Source organism: Rhinoderma darwinii, chromosome 5 (genome assembly GCF_050947455.1).
Source record: "Rhinoderma darwinii isolate aRhiDar2 chromosome 5, aRhiDar2.hap1, whole genome shotgun sequence".
In the NCBI taxonomy this organism is placed as follows: Eukaryota; Metazoa; Chordata; class Amphibia; order Anura; family Rhinodermatidae; genus Rhinoderma; species Rhinoderma darwinii.
Window position 1 is genome coordinate 166,593,841 of NC_134691.1, and position 27,014 is coordinate 166,620,854.

At 41.1% G+C, this 27,014-nt stretch overlaps 1 protein-coding gene across 2 annotated transcripts; it reads right to left on the reverse strand.

Moving 5' to 3' along the window:
• On the reverse strand, positions 1-26,843 carry C5H5orf22 (chromosome 5 C5orf22 homolog). 2 transcript variants are annotated; one of them, XM_075828487.1, is made up of 9 exons: positions 26,377-26,837; positions 19,663-19,808; positions 10,565-10,714; positions 7,943-8,378; positions 6,482-6,544; positions 6,155-6,276; positions 5,080-5,146; positions 2,878-3,017; positions 1-216 (listed from the first exon to the last, which is right to left on the reverse strand). In XM_075828487.1, the coding sequence occupies exons 1-9, from the start codon at positions 26,455-26,457 to the stop codon at positions 84-86; spliced, it is 1,338 nt and encodes a 445-aa protein (XP_075684602.1). In that variant the 5' UTR covers positions 26,458-26,837; the 3' UTR covers positions 1-83. The 2 variants fall into 2 exon arrangements, 1 of the variants encoding a protein (XP_075684602.1); XR_012847933.1 differs by lacking the exon at positions 5,080-5,146 and having other exon boundaries at positions 129-216; positions 26,377-26,843.
• Positions 26,844-27,014: the final 171 nt, after the last annotated feature.

A 27,014-nucleotide genomic window follows, 5' to 3' on the forward strand; every position in this document is an offset into this window, starting at 1 on the left:
TCACAGAGAGACCCAGTTTATTGTGGTATATTATACTGTTCCCTTTTCAGGCAACTATGTGAATAAAGATGATGATCCGGCAATCAGACAGATGATGATCCCGGGGAAAATTCTAAATGAACATCCAATGTCCCATAAAGTGAACGAAGTACATCCAGAACCTTTTCTTGTATATAGTCAACTTGTTCGGAAGGGCAATAGTCATCAAGACTGGACCTAGAGAAAATACAATATGTTATTTCCCAATGGGAGTTAAAACCAATGTCAGTTTTGCAATGAATAGTGGATCCAAGTTAAGATTTCACATTCTTTACTTCTAAAGTTTGAAAATACAGTTTTGCTTGAATTGCTGGGCCATCCCACAAAAAAAATAAAATATATATATATATATACATGCATACATACATATATATATATACACACACACACACACACACACACACACACACACACACACACTCTCTAACCTCACTGTGATCTGCCTTCTGTGCAGGATGAATTGCTTATAAAATCCTGTTGTGACATGCTATGTTCCCGTAAATACAGGGGTGAATCTATTATAGAGCTAGCAGAGCACAGCTTGACACAATGAGATTCTGGTTGCTATTACTGTCACATGTCTATCAATGTACTTTCTCTAGTTCCTAATTCACATACATCATCGGGTCTATTATAGTAACAGTCTGTATGCTATGACATGGCACGTTTCACTACAGCAGAATTTACCGCAAATACGCTGTAAAGTCCGCGAGGGTAACATTCTGCTTTTGTGGCTGAATTTGCAGTATTACTATTCCGCAAGATAATGGACATGCTGCGAAAATCTGTAACATGCCCTGAAATGCGCAGATTTTTCACACTACGTGTGGATAGGGTTTTAGTAGATCCCATCCACATGCTTAGTACTGTAAATTGTCGCTTATTTACTGTGCAGAAATCACACTCAAAATCAGTGAAATATCCGCCACTTCTGAACATAGCCTAACAGAGCAGGTCTACGCCAGTACTATTAACCTCCACTATGGTAGAATGGTCTAAAAACAGACAGTGCATTGCAGTTTGGTGCCTAGCCACAGACCGGTCAGGGTGCTGATGCGGACCCCTCTTTACCACGTATAGTGCCTACAATGGGCACAAAATCATCAGAACTGGACCATGGAGCATTGGAAGAAGATAGTCTGGTCTTATGAATCACATTTACATGTGGACAGCTGGGTCCGTGTGTGTCGTGTACCTGGAAAAGAGATGGAACCAGGATGCACTACGGGAAGAAGGCAAGCTAGCAGAGGCAGTGTGAAGCTCTGGGCAATGTTCTGCTGGATCCTGGCATTCATGTGGATGTTTATTTGACACTTACCACCTACCTAAACATAGCTTTAGACCAAGTACACCACATCAGGACAATGGTATTCCCTAATTTAAGTGGCCTGCTTTAGCTGGATGATGTGGCCTCTTTTAGCAGGATGATGTGCCCTGTTACACTGCAAAAGTCTATTCAGGGAAGGTTGGAGGAACATGTAAAAAAGTTCAAGGTGTTGACTTGGCCCCCAAATTCCCCAGATCTCAAGTTGATTGAGCATCTGTGGGATGTGCTGTAAAAAAACAAGCCTGATCCATGGAGCCCCCACCTCGCAACGTACAGGTTTTAAAGGATCTGCTGCTAATGTCTGGGTGCCAGATACCACAGAGGTCTTGTATAGTCCTTGCCTCTACGGGTCAGAGCTGTTTTGGCGGCACAGAGGATCTACACAACATTAGGCAGGTGGATTTAATGTTCTGGCTGAACGGTGTGCGAGATATATAATACACATATATATACATACATATACATATATACACACACACACACACACACAGACACACACACACACACACACACACAGGTCGAGTATCAGTAAGAAAGCCACTGCTAAGATTGCAAAAGAAAAGAAAAGATGAACTTGTCTGGGCCAAGCAGCACCTCCAGTGGACTACTAAAGAATGGAATAAGGTCTTATGGACTGATTAATCAAAATTTGCCATCTTTGGTACATCCCACAGGGTATTTGTACGTCGTCGAGAAGGTGAATGGATGCTTCCTCAGTGTGTGACACCAACTGTCACACATAGAGGAGGAAGCGTGATGGTCTGAGGCTCTTTTGCTGGATTCAGAGTTGGCAACTTACACAGGGTTACGGGCACACTGTACAAAAAGGGCTACCACAGCATTTTGATGCACCATGCAATACCCTCTGCTGTACGCTTACTTGGTCAGGGGTTCATATTACAGCAAGACAATGATCCAAAACATACTTCCAAGTTATGTCAGAACTACCTAAGACAAGAAAAAGCCGGTAGGCTTCAAAGAATGGTATGGCCTGCACAGTCTCCAGACGAAAACCCCATTGAGTTTGTTTGGGATGAAGTGGACAAAAGGGTGAAAGCAAAGCAACCTACAAGTGTAGCACATTTGTGGGAACTTCTGCAACAATGTTGGGAAGAAATTTCTGAACAATATCTGAATGAAATTGTAGAAAGAATGCCTCGAGCGTGTAAAGCTGTTATACCAGCGAGAGGTGGCGAATTTGAAGAGTCAAAAATCTAGAGTTAATTTGTTGAAACAAAAGTTAATCCATTATTTTTATTCATCATAACTACCAGTAGTGTGTGTGTGTGTGTATATATATATATATGCTACTAACTATGAAACTACAGCTGGTATTATTATATAAGCTATAGATACCCAACTCGCTGCTCAAGGGCCAGATAAATACTACAAAGTGGTCCAAGTCCCGGGGAAAGGCAAATATATGGGGTTTAGTTGCCTTCTGCCCTTTCTCCTATACTGTGGGGACATCTTTGCATCTACAGAAGAACTCCTTTCATGCTAGCTATTACCTGGCTAATGTAACAAGGGTTGGCTTTGGAAGTTGCTTCAATAAATGTTTCATGGACTGGATTAAACATTCAATCTCCATCTCCGAGCTGACATGATGAGGAAGCTCAGCATAATCACATGTAAGACCAGCTTGATGAATCTGCAGAAATAGAAATGTAGGAAAATCAGTATCAACATGTTGGAAAGCAGGTGTTTTATGGATCCCATTTTAAATCCATCCTACCATATATTGTATCCCATTCCTAAAACATTCTAATACAAGGTAATTAAACAGTCACTACATAGAGATACACAACACTACTCATCCTACCCACAACCTAAATATGTTCTGGGTGTAACAATGTGTTTTTGCCTTGCTACTACATACATAATTAGAAAATCTCTAAAATCTCTTTTGCGGCTGTAAATTAGAGAGTGACAGATGAAGAACACCGCCAATTGCCTTCAAGTATAATCAAGTAGCCCTTATTACTTTTACACTAATGCATAGGTAGTGGGCACAATAAGTCAGAATCAGCAGCATGGATTAATGGATAAAAAAAGTTGTCGAGGAACGTTACAAGGTTGATTTCTCAGTTTTATATTTAAGATATTGACTATTTTGCTAAACTATCTTCAGAAGTTCAAAGTAAGACTAGAATTAAAAAAAACAAAACAAAAAAAAACAAACACATACCAAATGCGCTCTGTTATTTCTGACAGCAAGAATAGTGCTACCGACTGCACTTTTCCGGTCATAAAAAAGCAGACGGAACCCCGTTGCAGTAGCGCGAGTGTAAACAGAGCTTAACCCGTTAGTGACCGCCAATACGCCTTTTCACGGCGGCCACTAACGGGCTTTATTCTGATGCATATGCCTTTTTATGGCGCTGCATCAGAATAAAGTAAACAGAACAGGGAGCCGTAAAATCTCACTGCTCTCTCAGCTGCCAGAGGTAGCTAAGGGCTGGGGGCGTCCCTGCTCTGCCGTGTGAGATCGATATTAGTATCGATCTCACCCGTTTAACCCCTCAGATGCGGTGCTCAATAGCGAGTGGTTTTGGAGAGAGAGAGGGAGCTCACTCTCTCCCCCACCGACACCCGGCGATACGATCGCCGAGTGTCTGTGTCTCCAATGGCAGCCGGGGGCCTAATAAAGGCCCCCAGGTCTGCCTGGAGCGAATGCCTGCTAGATCATGCCGGAGGCATGACCTAGCAGATGCCTGTCCGTGTTAAACGGACAGGCAGTAATACACTGCAATACAAAAGTATTGCAGTGTATTATAATAGCGATCGGAGAATCGCATATTAAAGTCCCCTAGTGGGACTAGTAAAAAAGTTTTAAAAAAAGTTTAATAAAGTTAATTTAAAAAAAATTGGAAAAAAAATGAAAAACCCAGCTTTTCCCCTTACAAACTGCTTTGCTATTAAAAAAACAAAATAAAGTAAAAAAGTTACACATATTTGGTATCGCCGCGTCCGTAACGACCCCGACTATAAATCTATTACATTACTTAACCCGCACGGTGAACGCCGTAAAAAATATAATAAAAAACTATGGAAAAATTGCTGTTTTCTGTGAATCCGGACTTAAAAAAAATTTCATAAAAAGTGATCAAAAAGTCGCATCTACTCCAAAATGGTACCAATAAAAACTACAAGTCGTCTCGCAAAAACAACCACATCGGCGAAAAAATAAAAACGTTACGGCTCTTCAAATATGGAGACACAAAAACAAATAATTTTGAAAAAAAAGCGTTTTTACTGTGTAAAAGTAGTAAAACATACAAAAACTATACAAATTTGGTATCGTTGCAATCATAACAACCCGCTGAATAAAGTTATTGTGTTATTTATATCACACGGTAAACGGCGTAGATTTAAGATGCGAAAAAGTGTGGCGAAATTTCAGGTTTTTTTCTATCCCTCCCAAAAAAAAGTTAATAAAAGTTAATCAATAAATAATATGTCCCCCAAAATGGTGCTATTAAAAAATACAACTTGTCCCGCAAAAAACAAGACCTTATACAGCTATGTTGAAGCAATAATAAAAAAGTTATAGCTCTTGGAATGCGACGATGGAAAAATGTAAAAAATGGCTTGGTCATTAAGGTTTAAAATAGGCTGGTCACTAAGGGGTTAACAAGCATACTTTTTAAATGGAAAGGAATACGGAAAAAAAATAAAAATAAATCATCACAATCGATAAAAAACGTCTTTACCATTTCATAGTCCGGTGCTTCCATTCGACATTTCAAACTATTCACAAGCTGGACAAGGCTGCTCATTCTGAAAGAATAAGAAACCCCCCAAATTTGTATGCAGTATTTATCCTTGCAGGCACAAAATCAATGGAAATAACAATAACTTGTACTATTAGTTATTTTATAAACTTATTTGCAATAATAACAATTTGGATAACAGAAGAAAATGTTATTGTTTTTTTTATTAAATTCTAAGAGCCGGAAGGCTTGACTGCGCCAATCTTCTTATGCCACCAATCGAGGACTTAAATTTTAGGCTTTACTGTGAATAATGAGTTCGAAAGAAATTTAGAACATAAGGGCATATGACCTACACAAGTCTCTACCAAGCAAAATGCATTTATCTGACACAAAGGGCACCCGAGCCCCTAAAACTTGCTATCCCTGACATTCTCATAATAATAACATCAGGTCTTGTTGGAGGTGTGATTTGATGATGAAGCAAATGCCTGCTGACAGTTTAAAGACTGGCATAAAACAAAACTACAAAACCACTGGACTGAGCAGAAAGTGTTGATTAATCACTTGCTCGTATGTACCTAGATTTTTGTAAAGGCAGTAGCGGAGCTTCCTCTCCGATAATCCAACAACTACATCTACTGGCACACTTAAGGCACTGCAATGGAAGAATGAGAGAAATATTGTTGAGTATTGCCTTGCACGCTGTACCGGACTTATCTTGTAGATATTCCAAGTTACATACAGTATTATAGTACAGAACTGCATTCACAGTTATGGAGACTCCAGAGCTGAAATCCCCCAGCATTCCTTGCTTGAACCTAACCATTTAACTCATCTACAAAGAGCCTTAACAGACAGTTTTCTAAAGGGTATAAAATCAACAACTGTTTTCTCCTATAAGAGTTATTGATATGTGTGGATAGTTTTTTGTCTTTTTTTCCCATTGTATGGCATGTATCCGACCATTTTCCCGTTTCAGTGTTTTTGCAATATACAGCCCAGAATACAGTTATATACTGCGCACCAAATTGCAGTCCAAAATATCCACGATCAAGCAACTTTCTAGCCATACCCAGGATTGGAAGCCCATCTTTGTACAGTCTCTTCACTATCATCCTCACACAAATCTGCAAATGCAGCTTCCAGGTCTTCAAGCTGACGGATGCGTTTCTCTACACAGTCAATCAGGGCATCCTGCGGGCAAGGAAAGCAAATTATTACAAACATATCAATATTTCATTATTTGTAAGAATGATATCTGGATTCTTATATTCCACTTATATGGTCAACTCAAATCTGTTTGTTTTTTTTTTTTTAAAGAGTTCAGCAACAGTTTTCTGCCATGAATTGATCTTTATGGAGTAAATAGAGAAAAAAATAAAAAAAAATATTAACTTACCTCTAAGGAACCCGGGCCTGGTTTCTTGAAGCTGTACAAATCCTGCAAGATTTTATATTCCTCCTGAAAACATAAAAAGGAGGTAAAAACATAACTAAAAGCCAGTAACATACCACTGCATCAAAGAATACTGAAGATGTAATCTAGTGAGGAAAACGGGGCTAGTGAAGAAGTAAGAAACCCAGAGTAGGTTATGTTTTCAAGTGTGATGAATGTCTAATAAGGTTTTTGGAGTATTATTAAGGTGCCCATACACATTATATGAATGTTGGTGTATGGGGGTGTCCCGACTCTCCTGTGACGGCAGATGCCGGGGAAAAGAATGATCAAGCATGTTGGATTTCAACTTACCTGAGCCTTTGTTCTGACAGGAGAAAAGCCTCCACCAGAGGTGTCTGGCAGCAGCTTATCCACCTCTTCCCATTGAGAACACATGCATTGTCAGCCGAGCAGAGCATGCACGTGTTTGGGGAGGTTGGGAGGAATAGCTGTAAGCCGAACGACCGTTCCGCCGACAGCTATCTATATCTAAGGTGTATGACCACCTTTAGTGATTGGCTACGTCATACATAACAGTTTTAATTACCACACTAGAAACGAAAGTTCTGCTGCTTATAATCGCTAACACTTATGTGAAGGATACCACAAAAGACAACACAATTTAGAGATACCATGTAAGGCCCCACGTATCGTAGATTTCATCCATAATTACGAAGCGTAATTACGGTCCCATTAATTTCTATGGCCGACGGACACCTTCCCGTATATCTACGGGAAGATGTCAGTGCCATAGAAAGGCTCCGCAAAAGATAGGACATGTCCTATTTTTTGGCTTTTTACGGAGCTATACTTTATATCGGAGCACGGCCCGCAAGTGCGGATGACTGTCCGCGGCCGGCCGTGCCTGTAATCTCGGACTGTGATTACGGGTACGGTCGTGTGCATGGGGCCTAAGAAACATAAGGCCCATGGTACACAACAACACATGTCTATACTTGTTTACCTTCCTGGTTTGATCAGTGTTTCTTAATAGAACTAAACAAATACCACATGCAGCCTAAAGTTACACAAAGTGCTCATACCCCTCAATATAACCTGGGTTAACATAATGCCACATAGATACGGGCTAAAGTGAGGCAGAGCATGAAATCCCTCACCATTTTAATCAAGACGGCTGCTCATTAATATTTATTAGGGATTCCACCCCTGCCCTGCACATTTGAATAGATGGTCCAAAATTTTGTAGAAAGTCTTCATAGAAGAGTGGAGACTGTTATGGCCGCAAAGGAGGACCCAACTCCATATTAACACCCATGGTTTTGGAATGGGATGTCCAACAAGCTTATATTGGTGTGGTGGTCAGGTGTTGACTACTTTTGGCCACATAGAGTATGTGACATACACTTGGTATAAATATTTGGGACAATTTACAAGCACTGGAACAAATTGCTCAGTACATACCTGTGTGTACATTTCTTTGAATGGATTCTTGACTGAAAAGAAATCTAAATCTATATCCAAAACGTACGCATCTCCTTTTTCCAGGACTTGCATAATGGTTCTAGCGAGTTTAGCATTCACATCACGGTTTGTTTCCATGCTGTCGCAAGGGGTAGAGACCTTTCTCAAATTGTCTTCTGCTCCTTCACACACAGCAAAGGCAACTCCCTGGGAAGACGCACATTGAAATGCAGAGGCAGGACCACCTGCTACTTCATCATTTTCTGCAAGCTTCAGTTTTTTAGCAGCTGATTCACCCTTGTCTGCATCTTCACAGCCTGGTTCCTTCACAGGGTTCAACAAGATGACATCCAAATGAAGAGGTTTGGGGTTTTCAAGCTGTTCCGTTGGAAGATAAAGACCGTCACTTAGAAAGTAATCATCTGTGCTTGTGACCCTGAATTAAAAAGATTGAAAATATTTTTGCAAAGTGCAGTTTTGTATTCTGGTCTTTACAGCTCGTGAATACAGGTCAATGTGCAACAGTTAGGATTCAATTCACTCCAATAAATGTGTCTATGAGCAGTATAATATTTGACAGACTCACACCAGTAGCCCTCAAGGCTTCGAGACACTCAGCAGGCTCTAAAAAATACCAGTATTGCTATACCTATGCTACATTGGGAAAAATGCAAAATCCAGGGCATTTCTTGTTATTTTAGAAAACAATAATGAAAAAGAACATGATTTAACTTTTAGGGCAGGTTCACACAGAGTATTTTGGTGCTGTTTTTGGCGCAGTAACCGCGCCAAAAAATTCCCGAAATAGCCTCCCTTTGATTTCAATGGGAGGCGGAAAAAGAAGCAACATGGCCTGTCTTCGGGCGTTTCCAACTCTGACCTTCCATTGACATCAATGGGAGGCAGAGAAAGCGTTTTTCGTGGTGTTTTTTGCCCGTGGCCATTGAGCGCCGTGGGCAAAAAACGCAGCAAAAAAACACGGCAGACAGCGTGCAGGCAGGTCAAAATCTGCCTCTAAATTCCTGAAGGAATTTTGAGGCAGATTTTTCCACCTGCAAAAAACTGTTTTAAAGCGTGCACTTCCCCATAAATATTTAAAGAGGCTGTCACCACATTATAAGTGTCCTATCTCCTACATAAGGAGATTGGCGCTATAATGTAGATGACAGCAGTGCTTTTTATTTAAAAAAAACAATCTGTTTTCACCACTTTATTAGCGATTTTAGTTTTATGCTAATGAGTTGCTTAAGGCCCAAGTGGGCGTGTTTTTACTTTACACCAAGTGGGCGTTGTACAGAGGAGTGTATTTAGTCAGCGTATAGGGATCCTTTTAGATCACAATGTGCTGTCTTATACTAACACATTATCGATACTGAAGTGTTTAGACAGTGAATAGACATTCCACGGGATGTCTATTCACAATCTCTGCACTTCGTTACGGTTTCTGTGGTAGTTACAGCAGAGGAAGCGTAATCTCGTTGTAACCTGTCATTTACAGTGTAATCTCGCGAGATCACGCTTCCTCTGCTGTAACTACCACAGAAACAGTAACTAAGTGCAGAGATTGTGAATAGACATCCCGTGGAATGTCTACTCACGGTCTAAACACTTCAGTATTGTTAATGTGTTAGTATAAGACAGCACATAGTGATCTAAAAGGATCCCTATGCGCTGACTAAATGAATGGAGAGGAGTGCATGAGGCTGATTAGACCAAGTGGGCGTTGTACAGAGGAGTGTATGACGCTGACCAAAGTAAAAACACGCCCACTTGGGCATTAAGCAACTCATTAGCATAAATCTAAAATCACTAATAAAGTGGTGAAAACAGATAGTTTTTTTTAAATAAAAAGCATTACGGTCACCTACATTATAGCGCCGATCTCGTTATGTAGGAAATAGGGCACTTATAATGTGGTGACAGAGCCTCTTTAACTAACTTTTTTAAATACATTATATTAGGCTCTATTCACACATGTGTTCGGCATTCCATTGATCTGGTCCGTGAGAGGAGCAGAACAAAGAAAATGCTTGATGCGCAGTATCCGTTGAACAACGGAGACAACCGGCGTCCGACAAAATCCATTGACTTTAATGGGTTCCGTTGGGGCGTCCGTGGAGTTATCAAAAACAATAGCGCAGCATGCTGCGCTATTGTGTTTCATACTTGACTAAGTTTGCGACGGAGGCCCTTAACGGAGCCTACAATGCAGATATGAACAGGGCCTTACTGATCCTGTATAGATTGCAAGTTACAGTCTTTATGAGCTGAATCCACAATTCTGCAGTCAATTGGCCAATTGGTAATCTGCACCCGGTACTGCATCGTAATCTGTTGTAGCAAAAAATTAACTGTCCAACTGCATTATAGGAGCTCAGCTAAGCCTTCAAAGATATGACTGTCAACAAGCTTGTCGACTGTTTCCAGTGGCAACCAAAAGGGGAGTTCAGCTCTGGACTATAATAAAAGCTGTAAACTCAGCAAGTTAATGAACTTGATAAATTTAGCACAACTTGCGCCATTTTTGCAGTTTCATAAAAAGATGTATTTGTACGACACTATTGATAAACATCTCCCAATGTCTGTGGACAAAGAGGGCCCTCAGGTCTTCATGGAAAATACCTTATTGTAGTTGTAGACTTGTCCTTGCCGACCAGGAAGAAGTGCTTGCCTTCCTTGATCTGCTGGGCCCATGAGGGATGGAGCCATACAACTTGAGAGAAGTGTCCAGCATATACTACAGGCATGATCCAGTTCTCGATACTTAACTCGCTGCAGAAGAATAAAGAGCACATAAGGTGTTAAAAGAACATATTCTAAAAGCAAATCATCTATTCCCACATATATTAAAGACATTAAAAAAGAAATAATTTTAGGAGAGCAAGGCTTTAATCCTATATCATATGTTGCATTAAAAGTATTTTTGCTGAAAATTCAATAACATATAGCCGAATGTGTTCCAGAGAAAGTCAAGCAGAGCAGATAGGAGGTCACATCGGACATTGCCATGATATCCTAGCGATCAATAGATATCCGGAGCGCGTAAACCCATAACTTCAATGCTATTCGCTTAAGTTTAGACCCACTAACATTAGCAAACTATATACCTACTGTTAGATTCAGTCATTTCTTGCCTAGACCTGTTTCTGGTAAAGTTGGTTGACTTTCAGATAAGCGCTTTTATCAAATCTGACAAATCCTTTTAGCTATGGAGTGAAACAAGAACGCTGGATTTATCACTGCAAACCTAGCTTCCTGGACTTTAGATAGGTGTTTATTGTGCCTAGTGCCAACATCAAAGTTTTATTCACTATTAAATGAGTGCAGGTACCGTAAAAGAACTACAAAAGAACCGTAATATCTATCTATCTATAGCCAAATCTTCACCAGTTCTATCTCAGCTTACTGGCACTCACTAAGCTCCAAGTTCCATCGGGTTGTCAGTTGTCCTGGGTTTTCTTGGTCTAAAATGGAGCTGGCCACGTCGCTGGCAGTGCCAGGTAGTGTAGGAGGGTGAGGGTAAAGAAACAATAGGGGGCGGTTTTGGACATAGAGGTAGGTGTAAGGTAATTGGGCGAGGGAATTAGGGGTGGAGTAAAGATAATTGGGTTAGGGGGTTAAAGGTGGAGTAGTGTACAGGGATTTAAGGCAAAGAAGGTGAGGGAGAGCAAACTAATTTGGTTTCTACTTACAGGGAAAAACAAGGAGATGGAATTTTCATCTCTACCTTTGTCGGCAGGATTGATGACAAGGAGAGCGACCAGCCCAGCAGATCGGCGGATACAGCAGTAAAGAGGCAGAGAAGGATGAAGTTGCCGGGGCGTTGCAAGGCCGCTGTTTTTAAGTGCAGGAGCAGCGTGGCTGGATGGGAAGAGCAGCAAGGGAGAAAAGCATTGGAAGCAGGTTCAGCAGTCACTACGGGACCACCTGGAGGACAAGGCAGCAATGGAACAGGGGCACAGCCACAGCAGTGGGTTGAGTATGATTCTGATCTGTCAGATGGCGATGATTATGAGTAATCAGATGTTCAGGGTCGGGAGCTGATAGCAAGTTGTTCAAAAGGTGCTGGACAAAAGCCTAAAAATGGTGAAGGAAAGAGGTGCCAGTGTTTTCGGGTTTTAACTTGCCCCAGAAAGTGTTAGAAAAGATCAGGGGGGTAAAGTTTGGGAAAGGTGTCAGAATTTGATGAAATATATGGACTTGATTGTTGATGAATGTTTATGTTTTTTTTGTTCCGTATGAAGGCAGTGTTTGGAGTGATTACAATTTGCCCTTTCAGGAAAAGTTTGGTGGGTAATAGTTTGTTGAGCTATGGTCAGAAAAACTTGGACTTTTGGTCCAGGTTAATGGGGAAAGACAGGTGAACTGGGGCAGCAAATGCAAAACGGGGTCAGGTGACTGGTAAGGGGAAAACATTATGTTAGGCTTACAATTAAATTAAATTGTGCCAGGGATTTTGCTTGCAAATTGAAGCATGCATGTTTAGAATGTTGCTTGGGGCACCCACAGGGAGAGACGAAAGGGGGCATAATTTTTATTAAAGGCAGCATAACCAGTGAGGCTAAGCAAACTAGGAAATAGCCATTGCTAGAGCATCCACAGACCAATCAGCAGAATGACCTGGACTTGGGGGGTAGTGGACTGGTCAGAGGAGAGGGCGGATATTTGTCAGAAAGTCATTGTACAGATGTAGCCAAGTTTATATTAACTGATAATTGCTGCAGCGTGATATCACGCAACAAATGCCAAGGTAAACTCATTGAAAAAGTCAAGTTAAAGATTCTTGCAATTGTGTATTTCATGCGTTAAAAGTCAAGATAAGGATGGCTACATCTGTATGGTCAGGTTGCCACGAAAGTTGGTCGGGAAGATCAACAGGTACCTGTGGTGCCAGTTAGGTGCAGATGTGCCAGCTGGCCCGAGATGTGGACTTAATGGTGCGCACAAGGACTTGGGCTGCAAGGGATGGTTAAAAAAGGATGGTCTGTTCAACAACAGGCGCTTGAAGGATTGGTAAAGTGGTGGAGCAAAGTAGGGCAGTTGGGTGAGCCCTACTTTATTGTGGCACTTCACACACATGGAGTCGGTAGCTACTGGCCACGGCGAGATAACCACAAGCTGCGCATAGGGGGTTTCTCGTCTGTGGGACAGACGGACTCGGCAATCACAAAGGTTGGTGTGGGTGGACCAGCGGTTGGTCAGGGGTGGGGGGCAGTGGAGGTACGCGGGTACCGCTGGCTCCCAGTCTATGGGAGCACATGAGGTGCTGCAATTAGTCAGGTTCACCCAACTGAGCTGTATAATGTGTTGTAAATAAAGAGTGGCTAGGAACACAATCTAATTTGCCACATTATTGGTGTTGTGTGGTTATTCGTGTTAGATGAGTGAGGGTTTAACATGTGTACTCCTTAAGTCCATGGCAAAATTAAAAATATATCTCGAGTTATCTTCCAATTGTCTCCTGTATCTAGTATAACATTAACATAGGCACAAAAGGAGTCAATTATGTTGCTTTTGCAGCCAAAGACCCGCACAATAAATGATCGCATATGTCAAAACTACCACTGCACCAACAATTAGTGGGCGCCTCACAGTTTCAGAAGCACTGCTTTAAAGGCTCGATTAATGGGTCAAAAGGGAAGGAATTAAACCTGTACCATATGAAAGTAGGAATAGGGATTGACAAACTCTTAACCTTGATTATTTTTTTTCTATGACAGACATATTTTACACATGCTGGCACAATTTAACACACCAAAGTAGTAGTTAGTTCCACTGAAATCATTTTTCATATGTTTTGATATTTAATGTTATCTCTCGGGGTCTTCCTGCTGCTTCACACAAAGTATTTCACAACAGGTCTGGAGACTGGAACGTAAGAGAAAATTGCTTCCACCATGGGATATGTTTCACTTCAAAACTTATTTTCTGGCCTTGCTTTAAAAGTTTTTACTTTTGATGATCAAGTTTGATCTTGTGTGTTTAGACCTACAGAACTTAAAGGGGTATTCCCAACTTAAAAATGTACGGCATATCCACGGGATATGCCATAAATGTCTGATAAATGCGGGTTCCAACTTTATGAACCACACCTATCTCCAGATTGGGGGTCACCTGACCCCTTTTCCACCTGTTTAGTGGACACCACCCACTGCATCCAGGCAGAGAATGAATAGAGAGTTGGTCACGCATTTGCGCAGCTTCCTGGATGCGGCGGCAAAATAGACTGTCCAACGCTACCCCTACCCAAGACGTTTCTTATTCCATTGTTTTGGGATCAGTTAGTGGAGATAAACCTGCAATCCCTGCATTAATGAGAAGGGCTATCCAAGTTGCATGCCATAACCACCCTCCCTGCAGCCCCACACCATGTATAATAAAATAGGTGGTTAGCTGTAGACTAACCAAAAAATACTAAATAACTTTCAAATGAGCTTTAGGCTGAATTGACACACATCGTTGTTGCGATTTTGTGGTGGCGTTTTTAATGGTGGTTTCTGCTGCGTTTTTTTATGAATTTAGCGCAGCCAGCTGATACATTAATTTCTATAGTAAAATATCAAATGCACTACAAAACAACTGCTTTTTGGTTTGTGGCGTTTTTGAGGCTATTTTTTGGTCAGTGCTTTTTTTTTCAGAGATGAAGCATGCTCTTGGTTTTGGCATTTGTCCAGGCTTCTTTCCCCCTCAGGCTTCTCGATGGGACTTCAAAAACGCCATAAAAAATGCACGTACAAAATGACACTAAATGAAAAAAGCCACAAATAACACCACTAGTGTTTTTAGAAGCGTTTATTAATGCAGTTTAAAAACACAAAAAATTTTGGGTGTGAGAAGGACATGTTACAGAAGTATAGCCAAAGCCCTTTCAGCAGCATTTATTGACTTTCTTTTCCCTTTGTCTTAGTAGAGGGGTCAGATAGAAACCCTTATGGATGTCTGCTCAGTGTTCTCTTATTCTACTATAAAAACATGCTGGCAGGTTTTTAGGGGCAGCAGGGATATAAATAAACTTTGCTGCAAATTCACAGAACAATGAGCAATACAATTCCTCAAGAAAGAATTCCACAAACTTAATATATCAAGTTGGAAGTCGAAACCCAGAACTCTCTTAGGTCACGCATTAATGTAAAACCAGAGCCCTGAACTCTTCGTATCTCCTCTTGGTGTATCAAAATGAATTGCCAACAAACTGAATCGGAACATACTGCGCATCGCCTTTCCAAACACTATAGTTGTATCTTAAGGGTAGCAAAACATTCAAACAACTTCTGACATGTCAGAAGTTTTGATTGGTGGGGTTCAGAGAATGGAGACCCCCACCAATCGCTAAAACGAAGCGGCAGTAGCGCCCGTGTGAGTGCTGAGCCACTTTGTTTCTGTTCGGCTTTTTCTGGAAAGCCCAGCAATTGGTGTACGGGCTCATAGACTTTCTATTGAGACCATACACCGCTACATCGATTTCTGGAAAAAGCTGAACAGAAACGTAGCAGCTCAGCGCTCTTGCGAGTGCTTCGTTTTAACAATTGGTGGGGGGTCTCAGTGCTCGAACCCCCACTAATCAAAACTTCTGATATGCCACTATGACATGTCAGAAGTTTTTTGAGCGTTTAGTTACCCTTTAAATGTAACCCAATTATTGAAATCGAATTAAACTCACTGGGAGAGATATCAAAACTGATGCAAAGTGGAGTAGTTTCCCATGGTAACCAATCAAGTTGCTGATTTCATTTTCCAAAGGGCCTCTAAAAAAAAAATAAAAAAAAATAAGGAGAGGTGGAAGCTAATTGGGTGTCATGGGAAACTACTTCACTTTTTCTTTGCACCAGTTTTGAAATATCTCCTCCATTGTAGCTCTTACAGAAACTCTCAAACATTTAAAAGCTATGGACACGGTTGACATTGAAAAAAAATATTTTTATATACAGTCCTCAACTTTGAAATTGCAATACCAAGAAGGGCAAGCCGTAAAGTTATGCAAACCGAGGAAGTAGCAGGTGTCACTAAGATCTGCAAATGATCACATTTTCAAGCACCAAGCTCCAATCTGTGGCATGTGGGAGGGGGATAAGAGCCAGAGGGAAAACAAAGTTTTTTTTTTAGCCAAATCAAAAATCAGATCAAGTGGTGTGGGATGATTGTGTGATGCCTCCTGTTCGTCGACGTGCCAGTTATCGCCACTTGTCACAAACGGAGAAGGACAGGATCCTTGAACTGAGAGACCTTGGTTTATCACTCTGGCAGATTGCTACGCACCTATACAGCACTGTTAAACGTTGCGTGTCCCGGAGGTTGGGAGAACAACAACAAACGGAAATGACAGCAAGAGGTGCGCGGAGCTGAACCTTTGCACGGATGGATCGTGTAAATTGGAAGAATTGCACGTAGTGATCCATTTCTGTACTGCAAGTGAAATTGCACGTCACATCCTAAGCCTAGGGCAGCAACCAGGGTCGACACAAACCTTTGGAAGGCGTTTGCACGACATTGAGCTACTGTACGAGCCAGACGTCCGGCTACAGGTGTTCTATTGACCACACGCCACTGCTTTCAAAGGCTATCATGGTGCACAGCAAAACGGCAATGGAAGCTGGATTGGAGGTCTATAAGCGATGAGTCCCGCTTTTGTTTCAGACGCAATGATAGCCGGAGATAGTTCTGAAGACAATGTGCGCAACACCATGAAGAGGACTTCACAAGGGAACATCACACCGGTCCTACTCCTGGAATTATGGTGTGGGGTGGCATAATGTATGGTAGCCGAACGCCTATAATCTTCAGGTACACTAACATTTCGACGTTACATTGATTTTGCCATGGAACCAGTGGTACGGCCATTTCTCCAAAGCGTCCCAGAAGCAGTTTTTCAACAGGACAACGCCAGGCCGCATGTTGCTCGTGCTACTGTGTGCAGCCTAAACGTGTACTATAGCCTATAGCGTCTCCAGACTTGTCTCCCATCGAGCACATCATTGGTCGGCAATTGCAACGTGAACTGCTAGCGGCCAATCTTGATGATTTGCATGAGCAAGTGCATTCAGCGTGGCAGAACATTCTTCAGACAACCATTAACAACCGCATTGATAGCGTACCAACGCGTGTAAGTGCGTGTATTTCTGCATGTGGCGCTCATACTCAATACTGAGAAAATCAAGATGTTTTGAATATATTGTTTCCATTTTTTTATCAGTAAACATCATTAACATGTCTATCGATCCTGTGATTTCCACAATTCCAAAACTTTTCCTTCTTGGTGTTGCAATAACGGTCAGGCTACAATCTTCATTAATTTACAGAAGATCTGATATGCAGTTTAAAAGTTTCAGACTTTTACAGAAATCTGAGACTGTCCTGCTGGACCAACGCCGGTTGGGAGGTATGGGGTGTGTGCATGCAAAATCACACATCTTTCAAAATAGTCTTCAGTCAAAATTTCCAACCATTTTGCTGCTGTTGTCTCTAACTCCTTCACATAGCTGGCTGTCCTGCTGATTCTGACATAGCCAGGAGCTGTACATATGCTGTGGGATCTATCTCTACTCGTCCCCACCTTTCTCTCATTGTCAGGGTATATTCAGACACAGCGGTTATATCACTTTTTGTGCCACAACTAAATTGCGGCGGCTTTGAATCGCTTTTGCAATAGTGGCAGCAATAACACTGCTTTTAAATATACCCATACGGTAAATGCACACAGCGTTTTTGAGGCAGTTCCTGTGGTGAAAACAGCATTGGAAGCCACTAGCAAATTCTACACGTTGAATGGGGATAATCTGCGTGAAAAAAAAAACGGTTTTAAACTGCCAAATCGTGTCAGAAATCGGATTGTCAGCCTCAGATTTCTGATGCGGAATATCGGCAGAATATACGGCAGAATTATCCACGTGTGAACAGGGTCTTGTGCGCAAAAATTGGTTGTTTACTTTTTTTTTTTAAGTCCCACTAAGGAACTTGAACTTGCGATCCTTGCTTCTATTATAAATTGCAATGTATTATGTCCGTAAGTATATAATATTGGCAACACATAGCACCAATGGGATGACCGAGGGAGCCCCCACCCTCTGTCAAACCACTTAGATGCTGTAGTTGCCACGGTAATCAGCAGCTAAGTGTTTAATACGATTGTTCGTTTTATACTGAAAGGTATAATACACTGACAGGCATGATATGTATTATATGAGCGATCAAGGGATCAGATTGTCTAGTCGCCTAGTGGTACTAAAAAAAGAAATATGGTGATGTCTGGAGCGGCTCGCGCTCTGCATGTGCTGCGAGTGTCGGCTATATTTTTCAGCTGACACACAGGACTAACACCCGTGAGACGAGATCGCGCTGTTCCTGGCTGTTTAACCCCTCAGATGCTGCCTTGAAAAGAGGGGGCATCCGATAGCTCATCGCCCCCCGAAATGAGATCGGGGGGTGACTACGTATGATACGGCAGCCCAGGGGCCTAATGAAGGCCCCCAGGCCTGCCTTCACTCTGGAAAGCGGCAGGGCTTAGCAGAAGCCTGTAAAAATTACATGTTAGCATTGCAGTATATTGTATCTGCGATCTAACGATCGCTCGTTCAAGTCCCCTAGGGGGGCTAATAAAGTGTGTAGAAAAAAGTGAAAAAAAGTTTTTAGTAGTAAAAAAAAATAAAAAAAGTTACCAAAAAAAGACCTTTTCCCATTTTTACGCTAATGTAAAAAATAAAAAGTAAAGAAAATAGGTTTTGCTGCGTCCGTAAGAGTCTGAACTATTACAATATGGTGTTATTTAATGTGCACGTTGACTGCCGTAAAAAATATTAAACCTCTAAAAATCGCTGTTTTTAAAAGTAGTAAAATATAAAAAAAAACAATATAAATTTGGTATCACCGTAATCGTATTGAGCCACGGAATAAAGATAAAAGTTATTGTTTTTACCACACGGTGAAAGCCGTAAAAACGAAATCCAAAAAACAATTGAGGAATCACAGCATTTTCCAAATTCAGCCTGCAAGGAATTTTTTTTCAGTTTCCCAATACATTATATGGAACTATAAATGGCACCAAAATAAACGACAACACCTCCCGCAAAAGATAAGCCGTCACACCACTATATTGACGGAAAAATAAAAAAAAGTTATGGCTCTTGAAATGCGGGGAGTGAAAAATTCAAAAGGGGTTAAGACCTAAGTAAAAAAAAAAATACGGAGATTTTCGTCCATCTGCCTCTGAATAAAAGCCAATGAAAACTATAATCCATCCCGCAAAAAACAAAACCACTCACAGCTCTGTCGATTAGAAAACAAAAATGTTATGGCACTTGGAATGTGGCAACACAAAAACAAATATTTTTTTACAAAAAGTGTTTTTATTGTGCGAAAGATGTAAAACATAAAAAAAACTATATAAACTTGGTATCGCTATCATTTTAACAACGCACAGAATAAAGTCATCATGAAATTTATACCGCATGGGGAAAGCCATAAAAACAATGGTGAATTGCTGTCCTTAAGGGGTTAACTGGTTGGCCTGGTAGTTCCAGCAGGATGTCGGTTGACATCTGCTGCTGATGGCGCGGGCACAGCTCCTGTGACCCTGACAGTGGGTTAAAGCACACAGGTTATTTTGGTAACTAGAAATATGATACATGGCCATTTACTCCAAAGTACATGTCATTTTCTGTTTAGGAAGGAATGGTGATCCCCAAAGCAATTACAATTAATTAAAAGGAAACACAGTTTGGCCTCACCTGAACAAGGCTTCCTTGTCGAACACGGTATCTGCAGGCATATTTACTGGTATCAAGAGATCTGGGTGCGAATCAAAGTGAATGAAGCTAATGTTACTGGCAGGCAAGTGCTTCGATCCAATAGCCCGATAGATAAATGGCAGCACCTAGGGGGGAAACAATTATTTGTTCTTAGTGTAATTAAGTGCTCGCAATAATGTAATACTTGTGGTAACGGCATACGCAGCAGGTTATACACATCCAGCATGGCTGCATTCAACAAATACATAACAACCCGAGTCTACGGTGGCAAACAAAACACTGCTTAGAAATAGTGATCCTAGATTTGTGCAACATCAGTAAGGTCGCTTTCATACGAGCGTAATACAGGGGCCTTTTTGTGGCCATAATAGGGACGCAACACCTGGATCTCCCGTCGATCATAAGAATTAGAGCACCAAATGTTCAACCTCCGGTTCTGATGAACAGCAGGAGGTCCGGTTGTCGTGTTCCTAATACAGGCGCCAAAAAGCACCTGTAATACGCTTGTTTGAAATTGGCCTAATTTTGTCTTAGTAACATATTTTTACCATTGTATCAGTTTTATTTATTTCTGTTTCCTGCAGCGTTGTATAGAAGTTGTCCTCACTCACTATCCCCAGTGGGGCTCAAAATATAAATTCCTTATCTGTGTATTTTTGGAGTGCGGGAAGAAACCCACAGACACAGGGAGAACATTTCATCTCCATGCAGACGTTGTCCTCTGTCAGATTCAAACCCGGGACTCCAGTGCTGCAAGGAAACAGTGCTAACCACTAAGCCACAGTTATTCTAGATCTAGATGATAAATAACCGTAATAATCATAATAACATTACATAATCCTTTCCTTTGATAATATTTTACTGAATTAGTTGGTCACAGGCTACATCAGAAAACTAGTGTGAGTGTATTGCTAGATTTCTCAGAATATTCCACATGAAGTAGGACTAAAGCTCTAGGCACTTCATACTCCCTCATTCCAATGGAGATGCCACTAGTGATGCACCCAAAAAAGTCTTCCGGCTTTTCCAGTTGGAACACCGGGGGAGATTTAATAACACAGTCTTACCATACACAGTTTACAACTAGACCCGACAGGCAAAAACTGCTCCAAATCTATCACAATAACCCACGCGGTGTGAAAATTTGCATCTAGCCAGAAATGTAAGACACTTAATCTTTCTTTCGCCACCTTATGGCTTGCGTGCTTTACATCAATGTTTTTCGAAAAAAAAAAAAGCGGCGATAACAAAATCGACAGATCGTTTTCCAATGGATCAAAATAAATCCTAACAGATCTTTCAGACTTATAACTAAAGTTTCAGTCAGGGTTTTATTGTTTTTCTGTCAAAAATAACACTGTAGTATATGCTAAATCTTGCTGTGAAAAAAACCACTGCTGGAGGGATTCTCTCTCTGCAAAGGAGGTATGGAATACGTCATGACTTTAAGTGCTTGCCCCGGCTAGAATGTAGGGGCTACAGCTTAGATCTTGGTATCATATTAATCTTCGCTACAGATGATACCAGGCTCATATTCTAGGTGCAAAATTCAAAGCTCCGCACTCATTTGAAGTCGGGGAGCAGGTTGAAAGGTTTTACTGCCTGGTTTTGTGTCGCTAAGGGAGGGGAGAGAGGCTGCAAGTGAGAGCAGGAAGAAATATCACAGCCTGTTAGGCTGGCCATACACTTTAGATAGCTGTCGGGCGAATAATCGTTCGGCCAACAGCTATTCCTAACAACTCCTCCATACACATGCATGCTCGGGCTGAGCGTGCATGTGTTTTCAGATGAGAGGGGAGAAAGCCACTGCCGGACTCCATTGGCAGCGGCTTAGCTCCGTACGAACAAAAGGATTGGGCATGTTGCAATTAAACAGCTCGATCCCTTTCTCTCCCCCAACATCTACTGTCGGGGGGGGAGTCGGGACGCCGCCATAAATCTAACGTGTATGACTACATTTACTGTCATCTCTCCCCCTGTACAGCGACCAGTGACCCCAGGGGAGTGATACAGGAACTTTCTTCATATTATTATCCCTCTTACCAATAAGAGAGGATGTGTACTTTTTGATGTCACTTTTAAACTGGATGGCTGTTTTCTGAACAACACTTATTTTATGGTTCGTCTAGAGGAAGTCGCATTGGACGACAACACCATAAGCTAGAATGACAAATTTCTGATCAATTTCTGACTTAAAGCGTTATACCAGAATTGACAATTATCACCTACAGTATCCACAGGATAGGTGATAAAGGTCTGATCGATGGGGGCCACACCAATCACTAGAATGGGGGTCCTGAAACCCCAGATTCTCCACACTGCACCCACTGAAGTGAGAAGGCGCTTGAATGAAGCAACGGTCCGCTGTTCTATTCAATGTCTATAGGACTGATGGAACAGCTGAGTGCTGTACTTGCTGTTTCCCTCATTCCCAAAGACTTTGAATAGAGCAGCAGCGCACTCGACTGCCTCTCCATTCACTTTTTTCCTCCTGCGGATGAGCAGCGAGAAGGAAAAGGGGGTTCGGGACCCCCGTTTACGCCATCGGTGTGGGTCCCAGCGGTGGGGACTCCAGCGATCAGACAATTATAACCTATCCTGTGGAAAGGTCATAGTCAATTCTGGGAATACCCCTTGAATCTGTGGCCTGGTCTCGGCTTCTATTGATGGAACGCAGATCTGTCATTTGGCATGAACGACTTTACAGGACTGCACCTGACCAAACAATGACTGAAAAAATCCAACACAACAAATCAACTTTTCCACCCATATCTGTCTTCGGTCGAAGGCTTTTGCCGCTCGTTCATGTCAGGAAAAACGTGAGAAATAGTCTACATAGTCCTTATCAGGCTAGTATATGGTCGGCTTTAGGGGGTTCTTTTTTTTCCTACCACAGGGGTGAGAAGAAGAGTAGTTGCATATTTAATCCCCCCTGCGCATAATCATTTGTCAACTACATGACTCAAATGATTGCTGGATCTCTGAGATTTTTAAAAAAGATGCAAGTTTTTCCCCTATAATTCTGCACTGAATACCCAATAATGACTCAGTGAAAACAGAATTTTAGAAATTTTTTTGGACATACGTATTCAAACCCTCTGCTAGGACACTTGAAATTTAGCTCTGGGTGCCCCCATTTCTCTAGATCATCTTTGAAATGTTTCTACACCTTGATTGGATTCCACATGTGGTAAAGTTATTTGATTGGACACGATTTGGAAAGACACACCCCTGTCTATATAAGGTCTCACAGCTGACAATGCATATCAGAGCAACGACCAAGCTATGAGGAGAAAATATCTGCCTGTAGAGCTCAAAGACAGGATTGTGTGGAGGCACAGATCTGGAGAAGGATACAGAAACATTTCTACTGCACTGAAAGTTCCCAAGAGCACAGTGGCCTCTTCCTAGAGCTAGCTGCCCCACAAAACTAAGTAATCGGGGGGAGAAGGGCCTTGGTAAGAGAGGTGATCAAGAACCTAATGGTCACTCTGGCTGAGCTCCAAAAGATCCTGTGTGCAGATGTGAGAAACTTCCAGAAGGTTAAGCATCATTGCAGCACTCCACCAATCTGTGTTTTATGGCAGAGTGGCCAGAAAAAAGAGGTTCTGCAGTTTTTAGAAATATCACACTTGTGGCCCTAGTGTCCTAATGGACCGATACACCGGCCTCAGAAGCAAAGGAGCACCTACAGGATTTTGGGGCCTGCTTTTTTTTTAGATTATATTTTAGGCACCATGTCAGGTTTGAAGAGGTCTTGTGGGGCCAAAACAGTGGAAACTCCCAAAAAGTGAGCCCATTTTGGAAACTACACCCCTCAAGGAATTTATCTAGGGGTGTGGTAAGCATTTATACCACACAGGTTTTTTGCAGAATTTAGTGGAATTAGGCCGTGAAAATTAATCAACATTTTTGTCCACTAAAATGTAGAATTTTTCATTTTCACAAGGGATAAAGGAGAAAAAGGCGCCCTAAATTTGTAACGCAATCTCTCCCGAGTACGACAATACCCCACATGTGGTAATAATTGTTTTTTTTATTAGAAATTAATTAACCTTTGCAGGACTGATCCTTTTTTGCTTGTCCATTTTAGTTTTTCACTCTCCGCATTTCAAACGTCATAACTTTTTTATTTTTCCATCAATAGAGCGGTGTTAGGGCTTATTTTTTGCGGGAAGAGTTGTAGTTTCTATTGACATCATTTAAAGTGCCATATAATGTACTGGAAAACTGAAAATAAAAATTCTTTGCGGGGTGAAATTGGAAAAAACTGATTCCGCCATTGTTTTTTGGGTTCCGTTTTTACCGCTTTCACCGTGCGGTAAAAATGACAACTTAACTTTATTCTGCGGATCAATACGATTACAGTGATACCAAATGTATATATTTTTTTTTTTTTTTATATTTTACTACTTTTACAAAGAAAAAACTATTTGTTAAAAAACAATATTATTTTGTATCAACATATTCTTAGAGCCAAAACTTTTTTATTTTTTGGTCGATTGAGCGGTGTGAGGGCTTATTTCTGGCGGGACGAGCTGTGGTTTTTATTGGTACATACAACTTTTTGATCACTTTTTATTACATTTTATTTAGAACTAAGGTGAACAAAAAAGTGATTTTGGCGTTTTTAATTCCTTATTTCTTACGGCGTTCATTATGCGCTAAAAATTAGTTTTACTTTTATTCTGCGGGTCGGTACGATTACGGCGATACCATATTTATAGAGTTTTTTTTATGTTTTGCACAATAAAATCACTTGTTTATAAAATAATTTATTTTCTGTGTCACCAAATTCTGAGAGCCGTAACTTTTTTTATTTTTCAGTCAAAAAAGCGGTGTAAGGGCTTGTTTTTTTAAGGGATGGGTTGTAGTTTATATTGATACTATTTTGGCGTACATGCGACTTTTTGATCACTTTTTATTCTATATTTTGGGAGGGGTGGTGACCAAAAAATAGTGATTCTGGCATTGTTTTTCGTTTATTTTTTTTGCGGCGTTCACCGTGCGTGAAAAATAACATTATAGTTTTATAGATTGGGTCGTTACGAACGCGGTGATACCAAATATGTGTTCTGTTTTTTAACGTTATTTTTTTCCTATAAGAAGAGACTTAACAATTACAGCGACACCAAATTTATGTAGGTTTTGTTTTATGTTTTACTATTTTACAATAAAATAACTTTAAAAAAAAAAAGGATTTGTTTTTTGTTGCCCAATTCTAAGAGCCATAACTTTTTTTTCTCCACCCACATAGCTGTATGAGGGCTAATTAAATTGTTGGATGAATTGTAGATTATTGGTAACATTTTTAAAGTATATAGAACTTTTTATGGCACTTACTGTGCAGGGTTAAATAACATTACAGTTTTATATTTTAAGTCGTTACTGACGCAGCGATGACAACTATGTGTAGCATTTTTGTGTTTTTTTTTTTTTTTAAAAAATAAGAATTTTGTTAGTTGAAAAAAATGGGTTTTTCATTTTTTAGGATTATTCATATATTATAAACGTTATTGATTTTATTTTTATTTACTTTTTTTTTAGTCCCACTATTTGATTGTTTGATTACTTTTAGAATACACTGCAATACTTCTGTATTGCAGTGTATTATGCCTGTCAGAGTAAAACTGACAGGCATTCTATTAGGCCCTTGCCTGGCAGAGCTTACGGGCATGTGCACACGTAGTGTTTTCAGACGTTTTTCGGGCCGTAAATGTCCTGAAAACGGCTGAAAAATTGCAAGCAGAACGCCGCAAAACAGCTGCCCATTGATTTCAATGGGAAAAACGGCTTTCTGTTCCGACGGGCCGTGAAAAAAAAAAACGGCCGCGAAAAAGTGCATGTCCCTTCTTGTACCGTTTTTGGAGCAGTTTTTCATAGCCTCTATAGGAAAACAGCTCCAAATACGGCCGTAAAAAACGCTGAGAAAAACACGAGTATGATTAAAAAAACGTCTAAATACGGAGCTGTTTTCAAGGGAAAACAGCTACAGATTTTCACAGAAGTTTTTTGTTAAGAGTGTGAACTTAGCCTTAGAGGCATACACTGCTGGCAGACCTGGGGGCTTTGTTAGGTCCCTGGCTTCCATACTGTAGAAACTATCAGCACACTGCGATCGCGTTGCGGTAGGCCGATGCGGTGACAGAGGGAGCCCCCTCCCTCTGATATTCCCGCGGTCGATATTGACTGCAGCATTTAAGGGGTTAAACATCCGGGATTGGAGTTAACTCTGATCACAGCCGCTAGAGCAGGAGCCTTGTTGTTTTTAGACAGTCCGGCACCCGTTCTCGTGCCAGGCTTATGACACAGTGCCGTGAAAAGGCGTATTGGCGGTCGTTAAGGTGTTAACACAAAAAAGCTGTCGCTTTTAAAAGAAAAGTATATATATATATATATATATATATGAGCTCAGCACAAGCTGGCATAGTTCAGCACGCCAGTAGTCACATACATGCCCAAGTGTCACGTGACCACGTCTTTCAATGGGAAGTTCCGCACAACCCCTCTAATTTCAGTTTCTTTTCTGGTCAGATCAGCTTCACGTGATCGGCACCTGTTCTATTGGATCACTGATTGTAAACGTTTATTAGGCGATTATAACGAATACTCTCTGACAATATTATTCTCGCAGTCTTTATTACTGAAAAGTACACTAGAGTGACAGATAACAGAGAGGAGCAGAGTACGTACATCGTGGTGATCCTCCACCACCCACACCGGCAGCTCTCGGTATTTCCTCAGACGTTGCCCTGGTGTGGGGTGGTCACTCATCTCCGGACAGGTAGACGACGTGGTCCTGACAGAACGTTCTTCTATAGAATCTTCACTTATTCCACCGGTCTCATCAGCTGCTGCTCTAGACAGTACAGAGCCGGCCAAACGTCCTGATTGGTCGTTAGAGTGGAACGCACCGACAGGAACTTGCTAGACACCTAGCCACCATCTTTGCTATGGGCATGTTCCCAAAGTTTTGTTTAAAATGCGACATATATGACGGTAACGTGATTATTTGTTGTTCACGTTTTCTATAAGTTTCTGTCATACATATCTAATGCAACAAACAGACCTTCGTCTGTCCCGGTAACAATCCTTTTCATGGCATTAAGGCACTTCCTAGAACTACTGAACTCATGAAGCCCCATAAAACGTTACTGTATAAATTGTCGCTAAAATTCATGTACCATAGACATAATATCAACACAAAAAGCCAGTACTATGCCCTTAGTAAAGATGGCAGCCTCCGTGATCTCTATGCTCTGTGTTTATTAGTCTTCCCTGTCACGTGTGTGATTGGCATAGACTGACACCAATTGACGTCTAGGGATTCC